General features: G+C 40.8%; 1 protein-coding gene across 1 annotated transcript; it reads right to left on the reverse strand.

Moving 5' to 3' along the window:
- Positions 1–310: 310 nt before the first annotated feature.
- On the reverse strand, positions 311–20,894 carry REEP2 (receptor accessory protein 2). The gene is made up of 8 exons (XM_015875470.2): positions 20,741–20,894; positions 20,294–20,366; positions 16,162–16,238; positions 14,739–14,859; positions 14,017–14,130; positions 13,477–13,624; positions 12,987–13,144; positions 311–12,043 (listed from the first exon to the last, which is right to left on the reverse strand). Exons 1-8 carry the CDS (start codon positions 20,770–20,772, stop codon positions 11,969–11,971), a joined length of 798 nt encoding a protein of 265 aa, XP_015730956.1. The 5' UTR covers positions 20,773–20,894; the 3' UTR covers positions 311–11,968.
- Between the last annotated feature and the right edge of the window lie 593 nt (positions 20,895–21,487).

Consider the following 21,487-nt stretch of genomic DNA (forward strand, 5'->3'; position numbering starts at 1 on the left):
CGTAATACCAGCGTATGAGTTAGCTCACTTTCTGAAAGTAATCTGAATTGCTTTAGCAGGACTATCTCCTGCTTCACTTCTAGAACATAGATTTAATTAAGCCTGTAGAAATCAATTAAAGTTATGTGTGGTACTTTTATTTTTTTCCTTCTGTAAGCTGAATACTGGTAGCTTTTGCAGTGTTCTACTGTGATGGTGGCAGAATCTCCATGGCAACAGCACGTTTGCATTCCTACAGACATCGTATTGTGCCCATACACTCTATCTGAAAAAGCTTTTTTTTATATATATATAAATATAATCACAGCTATTTAGTTTATGTGCTGAAGGATTTATTCTCATTAAGATAATAAAATTGTAACTAAAAAGCTTTGCTTATTTGCTTCACATTTTCACTGTTCCATCTTTATTGGGGTTTAGAATGACAATATTTCTTTGATGCTAAGTAATTGGAAGCTTTTACCTTCTTCCCCTGTAATTCACTAGTGCACAAACATGTATAAGAGCCGTCTGGACTGTTTAAACAAACTTTCTCTGAAATAATCCTTTGTTTCTTCTGATGAATCTCTGATTCTTTTCTCCAGATGTACCATTTCAAGAAGGCCTTCACTCACTTAACATCATCCAAGAAAATATTCTCATGAAGTACACACAAGCAAAACAGATTAGAAAAAAAAAGCAGCCAAAGGGTGAGGTACAATTACATGAAATACAAAAATTCACATGACGCATATACATTTTGAGACTGAAATCAGAACATCATGGATACCATTTTACCCTAAATTCCACCACTTCTAGCAACTGGACTGAGACTTTAAAACAAAGCTACCTTATCTTTTCCTTTATCATCATCTGTAGCATGACCCAGTAGAAAGCAGTCCTGGCTTCACATGTCAAATCCAGGACAGAAGCACAGAGACATTACATTCAAGTCACTTCATTGGTTGGTAGCCTCATTTTCATTTTGATCTCCTATGTGGCTAAATGACATCTGTAATTAGAAAAAACAGCTCCAATATTTTCTAGATATTTCAAGAACACAGATTATTTCCCTTTCCAAAGAGCAGAAAAACAGCTCAGGATAGGCTTAATTTTAGCTAAGGATTTCAACTCAAATCAAACACAGAGATTCAGCCAGTTCATTACTGCAGTTACTAAGTTCAGACACAAGCTACAGTCCTTTAGCTCAAGAACTCAGTACTATTCAAAACACAAAGCAGAAAGATGCCAAGAGAACCCTGCAAATTGAATGCATTTCGTATAAGATTCACTATAACTGCTTGCCCTGATTATCCATTTTACTGACTAGCAGCGCTGACAAAGAACCAACCATTGATGTCTACCACTGAAAGTTATTCCCGTGGCCTTTCCCATTCCCTTCCCACCCTCGTTAATTTCACATACCTTCTCTACCTATTTGTTAGTAACACGGGCATCTCAGTAAATTTGCTGAGTTCTTGCTACCTGTTCCGTGGGATGGCAGATTTTTTCACCAGTCTTACACAGGTAAATATTCTAGCTATGTAGCACTGACTAATAAATCATGTCTCTGCATATGACATTCACCTCTCTCCAGCTCTGCATATATAAATCCTTTTATTCCTCTATATGCCCTCCTCCCCAAGACGTTATTTGTAGTTGCAGCTGAGATGGGTCTCTCAGACATCTCAGTAATAGTACATGATCTTACCATGATCCATACTCACACAAGCAAAAAGTCCAAAAAACTTTGTGGATTCAAAACACAATTACATATACAAGCCCTCATTTAACAGTTAGAAATTGGAAACAACCTAATTATCAAATGGCAGCATCTAAACGAGGAAACAAGCCAGATTCTTTAGATTTGCCTTGATTGGCAGAAATAGCAGGGCTTTGTATTAATTTTCATATCTTCATTCAACAACAGAGGGGAAAAGATAGAAAACTAAACACAAATGAAGGACAAAGAGAAATTAAAACTATTTAAGATAATGCTTTGAGAAACTAACAAAACATTAGCCTTTTAAAGAAAAATACTCAGGCATAGAAGGAGGAACTTGGGTGAAAAAGGGGAGAGGAGGGCAAGGAAAAAAATAGGAAATATATAAGCTCAATAGCAAAGAGCAGAAGGGCCTACAATTATCTGTAAAATTTTTCTAACGACAGATGGAATTTTCAGTTTAAGTTATCCAAAACATTTAACTGACAAAATAAATTAGAAGTGGAAAGAGAGTAAATCACTTCTAGAACCTTGTCCTCTTCCAGTAAATCAAATAAATAACTTAGTCTCTTTCAAAGCAACATTTATTGACCAATGCCACCTTATACTTCTGCTTGAAACACCACTTAGAAAAGAGACTCATTTAAAACACGAGCAATATGTAATATTCAAAATTTAGTCTTAGATGATGCCTCTGTCTTGTCTGCTTGTCCACCTCCAGCAAATGAATACAGCTTGAACAGTGTCACAAAGACTCTTTAACCCTAGCAGAAAGGCTGTATTCACAGATTCATGATTCTTATTGCCAGGGAGGAGGACCTGATCAGGAAAACTGCTTAGAAAAGTATAGCTAATTGAATTAAGATTTAGTTAGTACCTTCTTGAATGAAAGCATATCCTCTCTCTCATACACACACACAAAGTACAGTACTCTTGGAGAGAAAATGACAGAAAACAAGTCATTTGGAACAGGACGGGAAAAAAGAGCAAAAGAGTAAGATATTAAAGTGATTATATACAATTATCTTCCTTGAAAGAGCCTGGGTATGAAAGCAAGTATAACACAAGACCCTGATTGCCTTAGGGTTTTGATATTTAATAGAACAATTGTAGAATCCAGCAATGGCTTGACTTGGAAGACACTGAAAGACCATCTAGTTCCAACCCTCCTGCCATCATTACTTTGCAGCAATGGACCAAATATTTTATGACTCTGCAAATAAATAAATAAATAAAATCTAGAGAAATAATTAAAAAAACCCAAAAACTCTGTCATAAAAACAAATCAAAACAGCAACCCAGTCCTTAAACACCACAATGCTTTAGAGCACGAGTAAAAAGATAACAGCATCAGGAAGTAGCTTTCCCAAGATGTGTGTTAATTCCTCACACAGAGTGAGCAGCAGCAGAGAGAAGACTGGGCTATCTGAACCAATTTTTTTTTTTCTCCCCAACCATTTTCTGACTTAATGGCCTGAGAGCACCTCAGTGACTCCACTGATGAGCTGGTGCAACTCTGTGGCAAATCCAAGTCCAGTCAGAACAGACAGCTTTTTCAAAAGTTAGCTTCTAAGTGAAGCATCACTTCTATTCAATTAAAGACATTCCCGGTATTTATGGGTGATAATAGCAATACCGTAATTTCCATTCAGTTTTCAAACAAAGGCCTAGGAAAAAAAGAGTAAGCTTGAATTCCTCAGTATGGCTCTGACCAAACTCGTATCCGGCATATTTCCCTTTAAAAAGGCTGAATGCTGGCAGTACAGAGATTTTACATTATGGTAGCAGAGAGCCATTTGCTACATACAAGATTTAGCTGTGAGAGCCCACTTCCACCTCCTTTAATATTTAGTTACTGTAAATATCATTCTTAAAAATCATTATTCCTTCTTAGAATGGCTTATAATGTCTCCTGGGGTCTCAACTGCTTCAGAGCAGCCAAAACTTAGCACTGATCTGAAAGTGCTGTGTTGTTTAACTCTTTGATCTCATGATGGAAAAGTGGAACAGAAACATATCAAACCTACGTTACACATCTAACAACAGTCTCTTTCTCTCTTCTAAACTATTCTCCTTCCTACAGCAACTTCCTGATATGTCCTTCACCTGTCGTGAATTTAAGTTCCTATCTATGACGTAGCAGATAAGGGAACTTTTCTTTCTCAAAATCACAAAGATTGCATGTAGTTTCGCTCTGTGCCTACTAAAATTCTGATGTATTTTGAGGTTGAAATCTATTCATGCAGTTTAAACGCAGTTAAAACAAAGTCATTGTATTTCCTGAAATACTTGTGCTGTTAATAAGCTTGTTGACTGAAAACGAAACAAACATACAAGAAACCTTAACATCAGTTTTTCAGTGCTATCTCTCTGTTGCCATGGTCACAAATTACCATAGAAACTATTAGTCTCATCTGTATTTTTAGATTAAACTTACTTTACTTTCACAAAACATCCATTCAATTGATAGAAATGGCCAATTCTGACCAGAACATACTACAAAATTCAAACCTTACATTGGAGTGACACTGCTGAGACACAAAGACACAACAAAATGGTTCAATTTCAGGAGAAACAAAAAGTTGCAAACACTACTGCTTACAGAGCTCCCTCATGAGCTGGAAAACAGGTTGAATGGACAGTTAAAAGATCTGAGGACAGTTACTGTCTAATACTGTTGTATCCATAAGCTTGACTAGAAAATATTTAAATTAAAAAAGATCAGCAAGTTTAAGCAGCCTTTTTAGATAGGAGATACCTGCAGCATTGCTTTGGATTTGTCTGCTAAACCCCTTCTTTTTTTTTTTTTTTAAATTAATTAATTAATTTATTTTTAAGGCCGATTTTACTTATTTATGCCGTCTCGTTCTAAGCAGGAAGTTCACTCACAAAATGCTCGACCAGTCACACTCAAGCTATTTTCAGGCAGGTCGTTGCTCTCTCGCGCTGAGATTTTATGCTGCATCGCGCCCTCTGGTGGACAAACAAATTCACAACCCTGTGGATTAAATACCGTTAGATCAGCACTACGCTAATGGAAACTATATCACGAAGATGTTATATCAGAAACAAGCATTACTACGTAGTCTTCAACTTGTGCACTTCCAGGAAGGTCTTTCAGCGACCTTTTTCCCGGCTTCATCTCAGCTTTTTCATTTTCTCTCTGGACTCTCATTCAAACAATTCTAACTCATACATTGCTCAGCACACCTGAATTTAGATGCAAACTTGGGGTCAGATGTCAAAATAAAAGTTTGGTCTACCTGTGCCATCCACAACATTACAGAAATAATATGAACGGGAAAGTCAGAAGGGAGGAGTCCATTAATGCACTGATTTTGATGGCAGACGTTGCCATGAATACAAAATAAGGTTTCAGGATCTGTGTTGTTTAATTAAAGAAAGTCACCAAAAGAAATTCAGCTTGCTTTCTTGTTACTAAGTCACCAAGCATTACTTAAGATAAAAAGCTTAGTTTCTGTGTGAAAACACCACCTAACCTCTAAAATCTGGAACTATGTGATGGCACAGATAATCCAACAACAAGATACATATATGACTGAGTGCCAATTTCCCCGTTTATTAATTGAATCCTGCTACTCCTTAACATTTTATTGATTGTAAACAAACTTAATTCTCTATTTTAAATCCTTACTGCATATTTTTGTCATCATCCCTCAAGATAACCTGCCGCAGTTCTCCTAGTTGCATCTTCACACAACCACTTTCCTGACTTTGTAATTTTCCAACAAAATCTTCTCTTTCGATACTTTATATGTCCACTAAGACATAGTGACCAATAGTAACTCAAGATTGCAATTAAGGCTCGACAGGAGAGCATCCTGGGTGCAGACCTGTGTTCTGAGTAGAAGTTTGCCTTACAACACTTTATGCAGCACTGTCTGCACTCTGGCTCCTGAAAGCTCTAAGGACCAGTTGGAATCAACAAGTAAATAACGCAAAACATTCTCTCAAATGAATCCTCCTGGGTCTCTTTTTGGCAAGGTTCCTCTGATACTCCATACAGTTTAGTCTGGCTTTGACAGAATTAATTTTTGAAAATTTGGTCAAACCCTCCTGCACTCTAGTGGAAAATGCTCTTTGATAGACACACAGAATGAAAGTATATTGCGAGCTGGGTGGGACCCACAAGTTGAGTCTAACTTCTGGCTCCACACAGGACCACCCCCCCAAAAAAAATCAAACACTACATCTGAGCATTGTCCCAGCACTTCTTGATCTCCAGTAGCCTGGGGCCATGACTATTGCCCTGAGGACCTCGTTCCATACCCACCACCCTCAGGTGCACAACTCTTCCCAAACATCCAGCCCGACACATCCCTGACAAAGCTCCATACTGTTCCCTCAAGTCCTGTCCCTGTCACCACAGATCAGAGCTCAGCACTGCCCCTCTCCACTCCCTGTGAGAAACTGTAGGCCACTGGGAGGCCTCCCCTCAGTCTGCCCTCATTCTCCCTTGTGCCAGGCTGAGCAAACAAAATCAGCTTGTCCACTCCTTATGCATCTTGCCCTCTAGACCCTTACATTATGGCCATTTTGTCTGCCAGGGCACACTGCTGACTCATGTTCAACTTGCTGTCAACCAGAACCCTCAGATTCCTTAAGACAGGCAGTCGAGTGCACAAGCAGAAGTGATAAGCTGTGTAAAAATGTGATATTCAGTAAAATACTGAATTAAGATGGTAAAATATTGTTGAACACCTTAAACACTGTCTATTTGAAGGAATTTATCTTGCAGAGGCTATCAAACTGGCTTTTCATGCACACACTAAAGCTAATAATTTGACTGGGAGTAACCATTCTGTTCTTACAGTCCCTGACATAGTTTTCTCTCTAGGAAACTATAACAGACTGAAGATGTCCATAGTTTAAGTCTAACTTACCTCTCATGAAATGTGCCAGCTGGGCAGTAGAAATGTATTTCTGATGTCCATTGCCATGAATATAGATACCACAATTCTGATATACAGTAAGTCAAAAATCTTCATTACCGCATGCAAATTATAAGCGATAAAGATAAACCACATACAAGTAGAAGTGCTTCTTACTCTCAATTTCAGAATATTTTTCAGTGCATTTTAAACACACACACGATCTGTGTGCCAACAAGGCATTTCCAACAAAGCTTCAAGAGAAATGTCTCCCACCCTTGACAGTGTTGCACTGTCATGCTGGAGACCCATCTCCTGTATGACGGAGAACATCCAAATTCTGGATAATAACCAGAAAACTTATTTTCTCCTGCTGTTACCAAATTAATGAAAACTATAGGAAGTCTCTGGGTGTTTTTTGTTGTTGTTGTTTTGTTTGTTTGTTTCATCATTTGTCTGAATGAGTGGAGAGGAAAAAAAAAAAAAAAGCATGCTTCTTTAAGCATGTTGTAATTGCCCTTTGCTTAAATACATGTAGTATAGACACTCATACATGGCTCATTCACATAAATGAGCTGGGCTAATCTTCCTTGTCAAAGAAGGCAATTCAGCAGGTCAAATTTTGCTGCAAGTTGACTACTGCGTATTGATACCCACTTATGCACACCTGAGCTGTTATTCCCACAATATTGCTATGAAATGCATTCTGGCGGCACTGCCTATATTTATGTTTGCCATTTAGCAAAGCTCTCCCTTTCTGACCTGCTGCAAAGACTGTGGCAAAATTTCTTACCTTTGATTAATCAGTTTAGCTCTGCATTTCAGCTGTAACAGCAAACATTTCAGATACAGTCTCAGAAAGTTGCCCATTATATGAGACTGCCTATAGGTCACTAAGAATGTGTTAAATTTTGTGTCTTCTTACAAATGTTACTTCTAGGGTGTTAGAGCTGAGAAACAGAGCAAGAGAACAATGGCTTTCTTGGTATGTGTTTACAGAACAGGTTTAGGAAAAGCAGCAGCTAAAACCTAATTACGAGGGGAAAAAAAAAAACACAAAAGAAAATGGAAAGCATGCCAATCACTATTTCTTTTTACTTTATGTTATTGCAATTCCAGTTTTTCTTTATAAACAGAACACTGACAATCATAACAAGGAAGATAGCTGGTACGTGACTGTAGCAAAATCCAGCATTCAGTAAGTGCAAAATACAGGTTTTGATTGTGCATTCAATTTCCCAGATGAACCCATCCCCTGGAGCTCCCTACTAGCATTTCCCCAGTATAAGATGTCTACTACAAAGTGCTTGATATTTATCAGGTACTTTGACTGACCAGGGAGGAAAAATTCAAACTCTGTTGTTCTGAAGCAATGAAAGGTTCAAGAATCTAAATACACATAGGTAAGGCCCAGCTTAGAAGGGTGAATGGTTTCTGTATGAGAGAAATCAGATCCCAATCTGTAGCGTGTAGAGCTGAAGTAAGGTCAGAGGTTCAGAAAAAAATTGTCAGTATTTCCTAGACAAATCTGTACTGCACGTAGCCCGTTTTCCACCCTACCCTATCTCACAAGACAGGTTCTTTGCTGCTGTGAAAGCTTACTGTCTTCATTAACCTTCAAACTGCTTGTTCCCACAAGTTACCCCGCATACTCCTTAAGATTTCTTCTCATTTCAAGCTGTTAGACTTCATAGCAGTACCCTAGGAACAACTGAGTTGTTTACAACACCTTGCGAGAGTGCCAAATTCCAGATGGAAGGTGACCCTTCCCCAATCCTTCTTCCTTGGTAGCCCTAAAGAACATCTCCATGCTGCCTGTGCATTTATGCATATACAAAAACATTAACAAACTATTAAATTCAATAGGCTCCAGACCACATATAACATGGGAACTCTTCGCAACCAGCTCTAGGTAGCCCTGCTCGAGCAGGCCAGTTAGACCAGATGACCTGCAGAGATCCCCTTCCAAACTCAGCTACCCTCTGAATTCACAAAGCCCCAAGAATACTTCGCAGGTTCTCCATGTGTGTTTACAGAGCAATTCAGAGAGCAACACAAGATGTGTCAGCCTGGTGGCGGGTTACAAATGCCCAAAAGGAATCTAAGAAAACCTGTGATTTCCCAACAAACAGCAGAGTAGTATGTCAATGCAACATCTCCATCAGGAAGAAGGATAAGATTTTCATTCCTTTTTCTAGACTTCTCTCTTAGGGATTAACCCATACTTTCTAAAATTGCATGCAAGTTCAGAAGACAGAAAGAAAAACCTCAGTACAGCTCAACAGTTGCTCTCAGGCTCACTGACACTACAGTTAACACACAAGCTGCCTTCATGCAACGCTCTGTGCGGCCAGAGGACTTGCAGCATACCCCATAACCAGCTCAATTTCCTCCTCAGCACATATTCTTTGCTGATTAAGATGGCAATAAAGAAATAAAATTCAAAAGTATCAATTTCTGGAAAGTCAGTGTTCTCTAGAAATCTCTTCCTGTGTTTCTTTCTGTGTCCAGATGTTATGAGGGAAGAGGTATAAACACTCACTGAACTCAGTGGGTTCTACTGCAAGGTACAAATTTAACCATTTGCTTAACTGCACAATCAAGCTCAGAAGACACTGAATAGAAACTACATTCCAGCATTTCCTGCTGAAAACATCAAACAACAGCTGCTAAAAGCATCTTACCAAAACAGCACATTCAACGTTATTGTTAAGAAGAGAATTTCTATGCAAGACCATGTCATCCAACGCAGAACTGTATCTAGGAACTCACAAAGAGTGGTGGCAGATCTGTAGAGGCTCTGATCAAGCAGAGTGAAATCTAACACTCACATTTGTACCGGAAGAAGATGGTGTCCATAGTAAGACATCCTCTTGCTCTGGGTTAAGTCCCGTTGCCTAACATCATCAGCTTTGCATATCACACACTCCACACAGCCTGTAATGACTCCAGATTCTCAATTAAAAAAAGAAACCACTTAATTTCCCTATACAAGAAGTCAAGGTGATTGACTTATGGGTCAATCAACGATATTGATATCATTGATATCAAGCACCAGTGTTAAGTAAAAGATACATGATATAACATCTAGTTCAGGAGGACAAAAGCAAATCCAAATTTGAGTCTTCAGAAATTCTTATTGCAATTAAAAGCAGGAGAAGTTACTGCAGATGAACTGAATTTAGAAAGCATTCTGGAAAGTCACCGAATGAAACCAAGTAATCAGAAACTATCAAAGCATATGTACAAGAAGGCAGAAAGATTAGCATAAGGACAGCCTAACTAATCCTTTGCCTACAGATCAACTTTACAGTGATTTAGATAAACAATTTGGCATGGAGATTTCTAGTTGGAAAAGAAAAATGCAGAAATATGGTTTTAGAGGTATTTTTAGTAAAGAGAATAACAGTTTGTCTTGTGTCCTAGACTTTCTTGCACTGAACAATTCCTCACAACTTCATCTTCCTCATATTCAGTAAGGAGAGGTAGTACTTGTTATTCCGTGTACTAGTGAGGCATGTATACAACGATTTCTAACAGAAGAAAAAATGAACACTTTCTATTTCCTCCTTCCACCCTCTGCCTCCCAAACTCAAATCCCAAAGTCGAATCATATTTTCTACTGATCCTAGGTAAGAATTCGTGCATATTTTGGGACAAATACTTGTGACAAGATACAAGTTTTTAACATGGTCAGTCAAGGTTTAAAATTTTAAAAGCAACAAAAAAAAAAACAACAAAAAAACAAAAAAAAACCACTGAATTGTTTTCCCCAAACACCAGGTAATTCATAACAATTTGCCACCAAGACGACACAAAATGAAGAATTCAGCCTCAATCTTCAACTTTACAAATTTCTGAAGGCCCACACTTTTGGATAAAAATATTGGTGGAATCTTACAGTATAGCTTCTATACATTGTCAATAACAAAATGCTGGGCTCTGTGATGAATCTACTGTAATTTGAGAAATACACAGCAAGAGACACAAGCAAACATGAATGTCTGTGTAATGAGCTCTCTGTGATGGTGCTCCCCCGTTACAGATCTCAACAGCAGAAGAACTACTCATTTCTATTCATCTTCTCTGCATTTTCACTCCTACAACATATATTCTACTTACAATGTAATTCTGTGACAAGCAGTGGATGTTGCTCAGGTCTCAGGACATTGATAAATGTGGTTAATGGTAAAAAAAATAAATAGAATAAATAAATAAAGATAAAATCTGTGCAAGAGCTGGAGCAGGATAAAGCAAGAGGACTGATACAGCAAAACAGTCCCCCCTCTTTTGCCCTCCATGAATTGAATTCTGCTATTAGACAAGGTTTTATATCAGCCATTTGTCTGCTCTTGTACTCTGAGTACAGATCTCCTAAAGCCAAAAGACAAAGGCTTCTGGAATTCTCTAGTATGTCCGCAGACTGCAGCGAGTCAGAAATCTGCTAGAACAAAAAAATTGGTCTGTAGGAAACCATCATCGTGACACGAAATTCAGTAAATGGCAAAGCAATGCTACCTCTGACTGCTTGTCCCACTATACAGAAATCCTCTCACACTGATGATTTTCCCAGAATCCAAGTGAAGAACAGAAATAAAATTCAAGTACCTTTAAAGGAAAAGAAAAACAAACAAAAGGTGCCAAATTCTTACAGATGATGACCTTCCCTTCTCAGCAGTTACCTCCCGGGGATATCTGTATCTGCTCCTTCATGCATGCAGACAACAGCATATTTTCTTTATAACTAAGCTTACTAATTTCCTCACTTAACCTTTTAGAAAAATAAAAACAAGCCTATTTTCCAGTACTAAAATCTATAATCTGGTTTACTCCTCCCATGAGCGAGTCCTTTACATTCAAAAGCACTCAGCATACATTATTTAAAGTCACCTTCTGGAAGGGGATGGACATGACAGTTGTGGTCCATTCTTAAGACAGATGAATTGTGGGCACACAGCTGCAGAAGGATACCCAGAGCAAAATAAGACAATCTGGGGAGCCACCCAACCCTGAGCAACTCCATTGTCTAATTATTTTTCCAGCATCTGCGCAACAGTTATCACTAACCCTAGTCAGGTCTCCCCATCAAGATTCTCTCCAGCTAGGGTTATACAGAGGGAATTTCAAAGCATCAGGTTATGTACAGACACATTAGCACTTCCTCCAAGAGGGGGGTGAAAAGGAGAAAATTCCTGAGGATGTGCATCCTCTATTCCACGTTCTGAATCCCAACTTCCCCCCTTGACCTTAGAATGAGCTCTACAAAGCAGTATCTGTTATGTACATTAATCTCAGCTCCCTTCCTTAGGAGAGTTCCCACTCAAAAGTTACAGGCAAATCCTGGGACAGAGACGGGTGCTGAGGACAGGTCTCCTTAGGATGACTCTCCAGAAGTAAGAGAACCTGCAGGTTTCTTCTTAGGGCGGGTTTTCACGCTTTTTACAGGGAGCTGAGGAGAAAGAAACAGGTATCTTACATTAGTTTACTACAACACCTAGATGCCTACTAGGAAGAGACAAAGATACCGAATGAAAGTAGGACAAAATAGCTACAGCACAGTGACCCTATTCATGTCATCTGTTGTTTCAGACTATTTAAATATTCATTTTGTTTCTAATCAAATTACTCTGAGCATATCCTTCAGAAAACAATAAGGAGAGGAAGACATAAAACAGGAAATGCAACAGCAAATTGAAGTCAGCTGTCTTGACAAAACTTCAGACATCACAAAAGCTGTAAGCAGTAACACTGACATAGCATTTCATTGCCATTAATTTTTCTGCTTTTTGATGACCATTCCTAACAGCCCAAATTGTAGAAACATTTTGAATTAGTAATTCAAACTAAATAATAGGCCATGTATGAAAACCATCATGCTTACAAAGGGCTTTGTTGGAATTTCTCTATTCACAGTGAATTGCACAGAGTCATTACAGTCTTTTCACAACTTTGGAATCACTTCAACAATTCCTCACTAGGAAGCATGGGAACAAATCTTTTTCCTTGTTTCCCTGCCCATTTCCACTATACTATGGAAGAAAGTAGAAGGGTCAACACAGAAGTAAGCCTCAGAGATTTAAAAAATATCCAGACCTATTCTGAATACTTTAAAAATATCTACCGCCTAAATTCGAAAGCAAAGCAAGGTCCTGGCTTATGACAGAGGCAGGCAATAAAAGTACAAAAACTAGAGACCAAGACAGCAAGCAGATGGCAAGTCCTCTGATGCAGGACTCTGGCAGCAAACTATCCGATAATGTTTATAGTGAACAGCTTTTAAACACACAGACTACAAAGCCAGAGCCTTCTGACAAAACCCGGGAATTGATGCATTGAAACAATTTATAAAACCCGGGAATTTCTGCATTGAAACAATTTATACCCCTGCTCACCTCAGATTTTGTCATCTTCTTAGGAGCCTTGAGGCTCTGTGCACGTTTCGGCAGTTTGTCTCCTGTATCTTCATCTGATGGGTCTGTTCTAATCTCTGATGGGGTTCCGTTGGGTCTTTGTGCAGCGCTGCTCTCCTCTCCTGAGGAGTAACAGGATGCTAAGAAATAAGAAAAAGGTTTTTTCAAAAATATTTGAAAAAAAAAGGCCAGATGTGATTTCTAGACTTTATGTGCTGACATCTAGTCTAAAATGGCCCATCCTTAGGGACCACGTGGAAGAGAGATGTCAAAAATCCTTAAGGACAATCCAAGAAGTACAGGGATTTATTAGTATTTGGGATTAAACAAGGAAGAAGAACAGTTTCTCCCAGATAATTTGCAAACTTGTGGTGCTTCAGAGACCTGGTGCATGAAGTCCAGGGAACCTCTCCTCACCTGCTTGCTTAACAAGTGAGGCCTCACATAGTGACACAGCATGGATGCTCTTTACCTGAATCTTCAATAGTTTCAAGGAGGCTTCCTCCAGAGGGTCGAAGCTGTGACTCATGGCTTTGCAAATGCACAGCATCTTCGTCCCGGATCAGAGTGAGATCCTGCATGCTGAAACTTCGTAGCTTCTCAGACAAAACTCCTTGGCCCTAAGGACATAAAAATTAGGGTCAAAGACACTTCACCTTCACCAAAATCATCTCATTCAGAAAAAGGAAGGGACCACACTCCCCACTATGATATTCTAAAACAAGCACAAATAAACCAACATTACCAGAAAGAGAAGGAGAAAAAAATACACTCCCAAGGCCTGTGGGGAAGTGGTTAGAGCAAAATCCATTCCACTCTACCTCTACTTCCCATAAATCAAAGAAAGAGATTTACTGCAAGGCGAATGGGTTTCAAGGTAAAACAGGCAGCTGAATAGTAGCACTCCTAACAGACTCACATAAGTAATTCCAGGCATACAAAGCTTAAGTATTATGGAATTCCAGAGTTCCAGAAGGTTAAACTGTGTTTGTAGTGCAAGGTGTTGCATTACCTTTGCAGCTGCAGTAACTGCTGCATTGGCAGCCAGGTTTAATCCTCTTTTGCCAACTCTCATCATTGTCTCATAGCTTTTGTCACGAGCCTGAGTAATATATTCATCGATTTCCTAAGAAGACAACATGCACCACATTGTTTAGCTACCAATGAAAAGCAAACCAACCAACAAATACAAACACTTGATCAGTCTTCCCCATCATCATCTTTAAAACTCACAGCTCATCAGGGCACCTTTTTTTTTTTTTTTTTTCTTTCAGGCTGCCAGACTCATCTGTCATAGATCAAATAATTGTATTTTTTCCCACTGCGTACAGAAAGCTTGCAAATGCAACTGTAATTTAAAGAATGCAATCTCCAAATTATCACATCTGAAACAAAGCAATTGCTTACAATGAGAATGTGAAAAAGCAGCCTGACTACAGAACAGGCAGCTACAAACATGACCAAAAAAAAAAAAAAAAGTACCTACCAATAGTGGCTATGAGGGCTAAAGATACTGGGATTGCCAAACATACTTTCTAAGCATTAGGCTAAGTACTGACTACATCATAGCCTTCAGTAGGCTGCAGAATGACAGCACTGTCAGAGACAATCATTCTATGCCTACACATGTCAGCAGAAGCTCAAATCATGCATTTGAGTTTTCATTAAGATTAACAGCTGAACCAAAATTCAATCAACTTCCAGACAGGTCAGTATCTTCCAACAAGCAAGTACCTTCTCCTTATTGGAGAGCGTTGGGTGCACAAACTTCCTGTAGAGGACACTGGAGCCCTTGGTGTAAGGAGAGAGCAGCCAAATCACAAATGCGATTTTCAACTCGAAATAAAAGGGAAACCTGAGAGGGAAGGGAAGAAAAGGTGAAGAAAAAAAAAGAAAAAAAAAAAAAAAAGGAAAAGAGGGAGAAAGATGGAAAATTGGAATCAAGATCATCACAGAGACAGAGGGAGAGAACTGGTAGACAGCAGCATGGGCAGAAAGAGTAAAGAGAAAGCAAGGACTCAAGCATAAAAGAATAATAATAATCAATATAATAGGTCAGAATAGCAAAATCCTCTCTGGAATCCTAGGACACACCTCCTTGGAATTTCATTTATTCTGGCACGCGTACCCATGAAAACTCCATAAACTGGGTACCTCTAAACCCTGACCTGATTGCTGCTCTCATCATTCATAAGTTTGCTTGAAGACCATCCAACAGATGCTACTACTACAGCAGTTCCATTTATCGGAGTTTTCAGTTACGTATCTCTAGAGGTCCCTGGTTGTTACTAATGCTGGTGGCTAAGAACAGGCAGCATATAAGCCTTTCATTGCTATTTCTTACTCAGTAAAGTCTCTGGGAAGATACAATAATGTAGATTCAAATAAGCGAGCGCAAAATTTCTCCTGTCTCTGCTAGTATTAAGAGACTTATGTTATCAGAAGTTCATTTTTAAGCCAAAACTTTCATACTTTTCAGATCTTTGCTTTCCAAAGTTTTATGCAGGAGGGAGCAAAACAGTGGAGCATAATCGTAAAGCATACATAGCCACTTTTTATTTCTTTTAAAGACATAACTGACTAGACTATATTCTTCCAGATCTGTTCAAGGTACAGACACTAAGGCAATTAAGAAAACGATGATACTCTGTTGTCATTGTTAAAGGCCTCCTGTTTGAATACTGCCATGAATGACACATAGTACTGAGGGATAAAAAGCTGCCTACTCCACCCCAATAGTGGAAGACATTTTCATCATGCAAAACATCTCAGAGCGAAGGCATGCAACCAATATGCTCCTCCGTACAACAGGCTTGCAAAGCAAAACAGGTCCTTTCCTTCTACCATCCTCCCTCCCCACCCCCTTTATTTTTGTGCCTCTAACTTCATCACTTCATGTAACAGCATCTCAAAAATGTTTCATGTTGTAAACAGATGAAACCCTCTTAAAGAGGCTGTGTCTATTCCAGCTGTCTGAAATCACAGATTATGGAACAGTTAAGACAGCATCTTAGACACAATGATTACAAAACTGCATACTTCATAGGGATTGAAAACTTCTACACAAGAGAGAAACCTTATTCTTAGCACTACCCTGAAAAAAACAAACAAGAACCCCAAAACAAGCAAAACCACCACATGCTACCAAAGAACTCACCAGGAAAGAACAATGTCTGTGAGAGTTTCTGCAGTGGTGAAAAAGGCAAAAACAATCCAGTACATCATCCATTTCACCTGCAAAAGAACAATCAGTCACATCAGAAAAGAAAAAAAATAGCAAAATGTTCTCTCAGTAAAGATGACTCATCATTTCCACACACTAAGATGATTTCAGCAGGAAAAAACCCAACACACACATAATCAGCAGTATAGATGCCAAATGTTACATTTAGTACAGAAAACCATGTAATATGAATGTACACTAAACACATAAATATTACATAAACAATAATATAAAATAGCATTGGATATATAACAGAATAACGGCGGATGGCACTGCTCAGGGTCTGTATAAGGGATGGAACTATTTAATATCACTATCAGTGACACCAGTGAAGCAGCACTGAATGCACTCCCAGCAGTTTTACAGAGGACACCGAGCTGTGTGGTGCAGTCAACACCCTGGAGGGAAGGGTTGCCATCCAGATAGATCTGGACAGGCCTCAGAGCTGGGTCCTCACAAATGCCACAGAGTTCAACAAGGCCAAGCACAAGGTCCTGCACCTGGGTCAGGGCAATCCCAAACATGAATACAGGCTGGGCAGCGAGTGGATTGAGAGCAGCACTGTGGAGGATTTGGGGGCACTAGTGGACAAAAAGCTGATGATGAGCCAGCAGAGCACACCTATAGCCTAGAAATCCAATCATGTCCTGAGCTGTGTCAAACGGTGCGCATAGGGTAGGCTGAGGGAGGTGATTCTCCCCTTTTCCACTCTCATGAGAACCTACGCAGGTGCTGCATTCAGCTCCCAAAATCCCCAGCATAAGAGAGACAAACAACCTGTTGGAGCAGGCTCAGAGAGAGGACTCAGCCTGTCTTCGTGGCCAAACAGTGGCCTTCCAGTATTTACAGGGGGTCTACAGGAAAGACTGGGAAATACTCTTTTTGGAGTGCATGGTTTTAATGTCATGGTTTTAAGCTGCTTGAGGGGTAGGTTGAGATTAGAAGTTAGGAGGAAACTCTTTGTGGTGAGGGTTGTGAAGCACTGGAACACGTTACCCAAAGGGATGCCGCATACCTGAAAGTGTTCAAGGCTGGGTTGGGTGGGTCTTTAGGCAAACTTATCTAGTAGCAGGTCTCCTTCCCTACGGCAGGGGGGTTGGAACAATACAATCTTTAAGGTCTCTTCCATCCCAAACCATTTATGATTCAATGATCATATTTGTTCTTAAAGAGTGAAAGTTAATTTGCAGATGATGCCCAAAGTATCAAACTGACATACTGTGCTGCTGGAAAGACACAAATTATTTACTTATCACCAAGCTACACTATCCATAGCTCTTGCTACACTGCTTCCCTAATATGGGCTACAGAGTCACTACAAAGTTTCCAACTAGCTCATACAAACATTAAAATATACTGAACTGTTGAAGATGAAAAATAAAGGGCTCTTGAGGATTAACAGTTGGCTCAAAGACACAAAAGAAAGCATAAAAATAAAAGGAAAAAGACAAAAGAAAGAATAAAAAAAAAATCATTTTCAGAATGAAAACAATATCAGGAAGAGATAAGTACCATGGTTATGTAAGTCACTCATAACACCCAGAAATAGTCACAGTAGACAGCCTGATAAAACTAAATTCCATCTTACACGATCTTCTTAGTAGTAAACGCACTGCTCAGGAGAACTGAGTGGAAGCGTGAAGAAGTAAAAAACATTGCTATGTTACTGTTCAAATGTGTGGTACATTCAAATGTATGGCACGTTCACATCTTCAGTAAGGGGCACGGATCTGGATCTTGCTGTCTCCTCTTGCCACCATTCATTCTAATCCTCTACCCCAGTGGAAAAAGAAATACAGTTAAATATGGCAGTGGGACTGAAGTTCTAGGTCTAGAAGTCACTGAAGCACAGATTCTCAGGAGCTAGAATAGCAGAAAGCATGGGGAGTGCCAGAGGGGGAAGAATATGTTTTTTCATTTCCTTATATCTCTAGTCCACAGATCACTAACAACTTCAAAAAAACTGACAGTCAAGCTAAGATATATTTGTTCTTAGATTAAAGAGAAATCAGGTCCTTGTTGCTCAACAGATGAGCAAACACCTGTTTCATCATCATGTGCACATCTGCACATACACCATTTCCCCAGTTTGCACCATGAACCTAAATAAAGTCACTAAGTACAACAGCGTAACTGAAATGTAGATTTATCAATGTCACACACCACTTGTAAAAGGACAAAATATATGCATTTAAAATGGTGTAAGGTACTAAAGTCAGTCTGCCAAGGTTGTTGATGACATGAATCTTTATCATGTCATGGTGGGCTAAGAGTGATTGCTCTGTACTCTAATGCTGTTGCTGAACTGCTTCTGGTGTCTCGGTCTGTATCACAGTAGCCTTCAATACATCACACTCTCCAGCACAGACACACACCTGTAAGGTCTTCCCCTACCACCCGTATTCGCTCTTCAGCACTATGAGCAAGTCTAGTGCACAGACACAGCTGGCTCTGTAACCACGTATCACAGCAAACAAGTTTTCCACTGACATTTCACATGAGTAGTTTGAACAGACTCACTCTCCCCTTTACTATGTTTAAACAAAACTTCTTTGTTCTGGTCTGTCTGCTTCTGTTGAAAAACACAAAGCACTCTGAAGGTTACTGAATTGGACAGCTGGAATCCATCATATACATGTTTAGTTCTTATATATTCCTCTTAAAAATAAATAATTTAAAGAGAGGATGAATATTACTACTTCAAATGTGTTTTCTTGAATCAAAGATCAGGTTAATAACATGTAATTAGCTTCCATTTTTGTTCTAAAAACTTAATGAGACTAGTACTGTATCTCATTTCTTCTTTGTTGCCTGATTAAGAAAAACCTACTGCAATTTAGGTAACATCTACCAAAAGAAAATCAGATCAATACACTGTTTATATTCTGCAAGAGATCACATTTCTGTACCTCAGCAGCCAACCTACCTACAGTAAATAAGCAAGTTTTTACTGTAAAGTGTATCTACAAATTCAAAGACTGTTTGGACCATGAATTCCATAACCCTAACCCCAAGTTCAGTAAGGTTCAAAGTATTCCTGACTAATACCTCTAATACTTGCTCTTCTTTTGGTTATCAGTATATACTGAACATTGACATTTTTACTTCTCTGTGGAAGGAAAGAAAGGAAAAGTAAAAATCAGATGAGATAACTGTTGTTTTTAAAGCTTTCCACTATCAGACAGTTTCACCTCAGCCACAGTCACATTCTAAACCCTGTGGGCTAAATTTTAAGCCAATGCACAGGAAGTGCCTGGGCAGTTCTACAGGACTGAAGCAGCATAAGATCCTGCAACATTTATCACTGACATGCTATTTTGTAAGCAGCGGAGCAGGCTGGCTGAAGAGTCTCAGAACATACCACAAAGCAACAGCAGCAAATTACATCTTACTCAGCCACGTTACCTCTTCTCTACCTGATTATTCATCACCCTAAACAGAAATAAATTCGTCCTACCCCTAAGCCAAATAACTCACCTCCACTAATCAACTTAGAACAGCACTTCTCTAAAGGTGGTATATATCACCACTGAAAGCCACCAGGTGCTTTAAATAAGGCAACTCCAACAATAGCATAGGCAGAGAGAGGGAAATGATCCCAGGAAGGAATGAGAATGAAGTCTTGACCATTGCTGATAACAGCGAAGAAGATAAGAAAACACAAACCAAAGCAAGATTGCTCAGGCTTTTAGAAGAAAACAGAAGCAGAACTAAAAGAGCTGTAAAACGATGCTGTGTGAGTTGTTCAAGAAATAACTTGTCCTTGGACTTCAATGTGTTTCCAGACTGCAGTGTTTCCTCCCACTTCTCCTTCAGACACTTCCTAGGAGAACAAAAAATAAGCCCACAACCCACATTTACAGCTTTAAGCCTCCCATTTCGGTACGCATCCTTCACTGCCAACTTCTCCAAGGGCCGTCGGGGCCGCTCTTCATGCAGCCTGGCCGACCCGACAGCACTGCGGGGCGGGCAGCTCCCGGAGACACCGGGCCGGGCCGTGGATTCGCAGGGCAGCCGCGAAGGAACGCGGAGGAGAGCGCCGGTCACACGGCGAACCCATACTCACATATTCCTTCACGTTTTTCGTCTTCACGGCCTTGTAGGAAGAGTAGGCGGGATAGAGCGTGCCGAATATCAGCCTGCAAGAAGAACCGACCCCTGAGCAATTCGCGGCTCCCCCGCGCCCTGCACCGCCGCTGTCCCCTGCCCACCTCCGCGGCCGGGAGCCCCCGGCGGCTCCCACTCCTCCGCAGCCGCCGCAGGGAGGGCTCGGCAGCCCCCATCGCCACGGCGCTGCCCTTATAAAGGCCGCCGCTCCCGGGCCGCGGAAGCCTACGCAGAGCCGTGAGGACGCGGCCGCAGAGCACGATACGGCGGCCGCCCCGCGGTCCCCCCCCAGGCTGGGATCTGCGGCACGGCTGCAGCTCCGCTCCGGGCGGCGGCCGCGCCCCAAGCGGGGCGGCTCGGCCCGAGAAAGCCCCGCGCATCCCTCCCCCAGGGCTGCGGTACTCACACCACGAGACGGGAGATGATCCAGGAGACCATGGCGGCGCCGGCCAGGGTCGGGCGGCGACGCAGGGCTCCGCGGCGGCAGGAGGCGGCTCTTAAAGGGCGGGTTCCTGCAGCAAGCACCGTGCGGCCCCGCCCCGGCTGCTTACGGGGGAGGAGTCGACGGGCCGCATCGCGCCCCGAACCTCACCGCCCCGTCCGGGCAGCACGTGGCACTGGGGCGGTTCCCGCAGCGGTTCGCTCCAGGCGCGAGAACGGTGCGAATCCCGGGGCACGGTGCGGCCTCTCCCCCGGGCGGAGGAAGGTTACGGTGGTGGCTGTAAAACGGAACAATCGGAAAGATGGCAGGCGAGTAACGCGTGCGATGTAAGAAAAACTACAGGAGAGGGAGTGATGAATTAAGGCGACAGACACTTTAGGAGGCAGTAAAAGAGCCCGCGGACAAAGCAGCCTTCCAAAGTTAACCTGCTCCGCAGTCCAGCACAACAGCCAAAACACTGCCAACGAACAGGTTACTTAAAAACCTTTCCAAGACTCCAGCTTCCCTGGATATGAACTCAAATTAGCTAACAGACACAGGTCGGTGTTATTAAACTTAAGGGATAGAGGCTGTTTCCAGGATAACTCCATGTTGGCTGGTGCTCTTGCTGTTGAGAATTGCAGTAAGGCCTAAAATTGCCCAGCTGTACAAATAAAGCCGAAGAGGAAGGGAGTAAATTTTATCTATCTGCGTATTTAGACAGAACAGCCT

Source organism: Coturnix japonica, chromosome 13 (assembly GCF_001577835.2).
Source record: "Coturnix japonica isolate 7356 chromosome 13, Coturnix japonica 2.1, whole genome shotgun sequence".
Classification (NCBI taxonomy): Eukaryota; Metazoa; Chordata; class Aves; order Galliformes; family Phasianidae; genus Coturnix; species Coturnix japonica.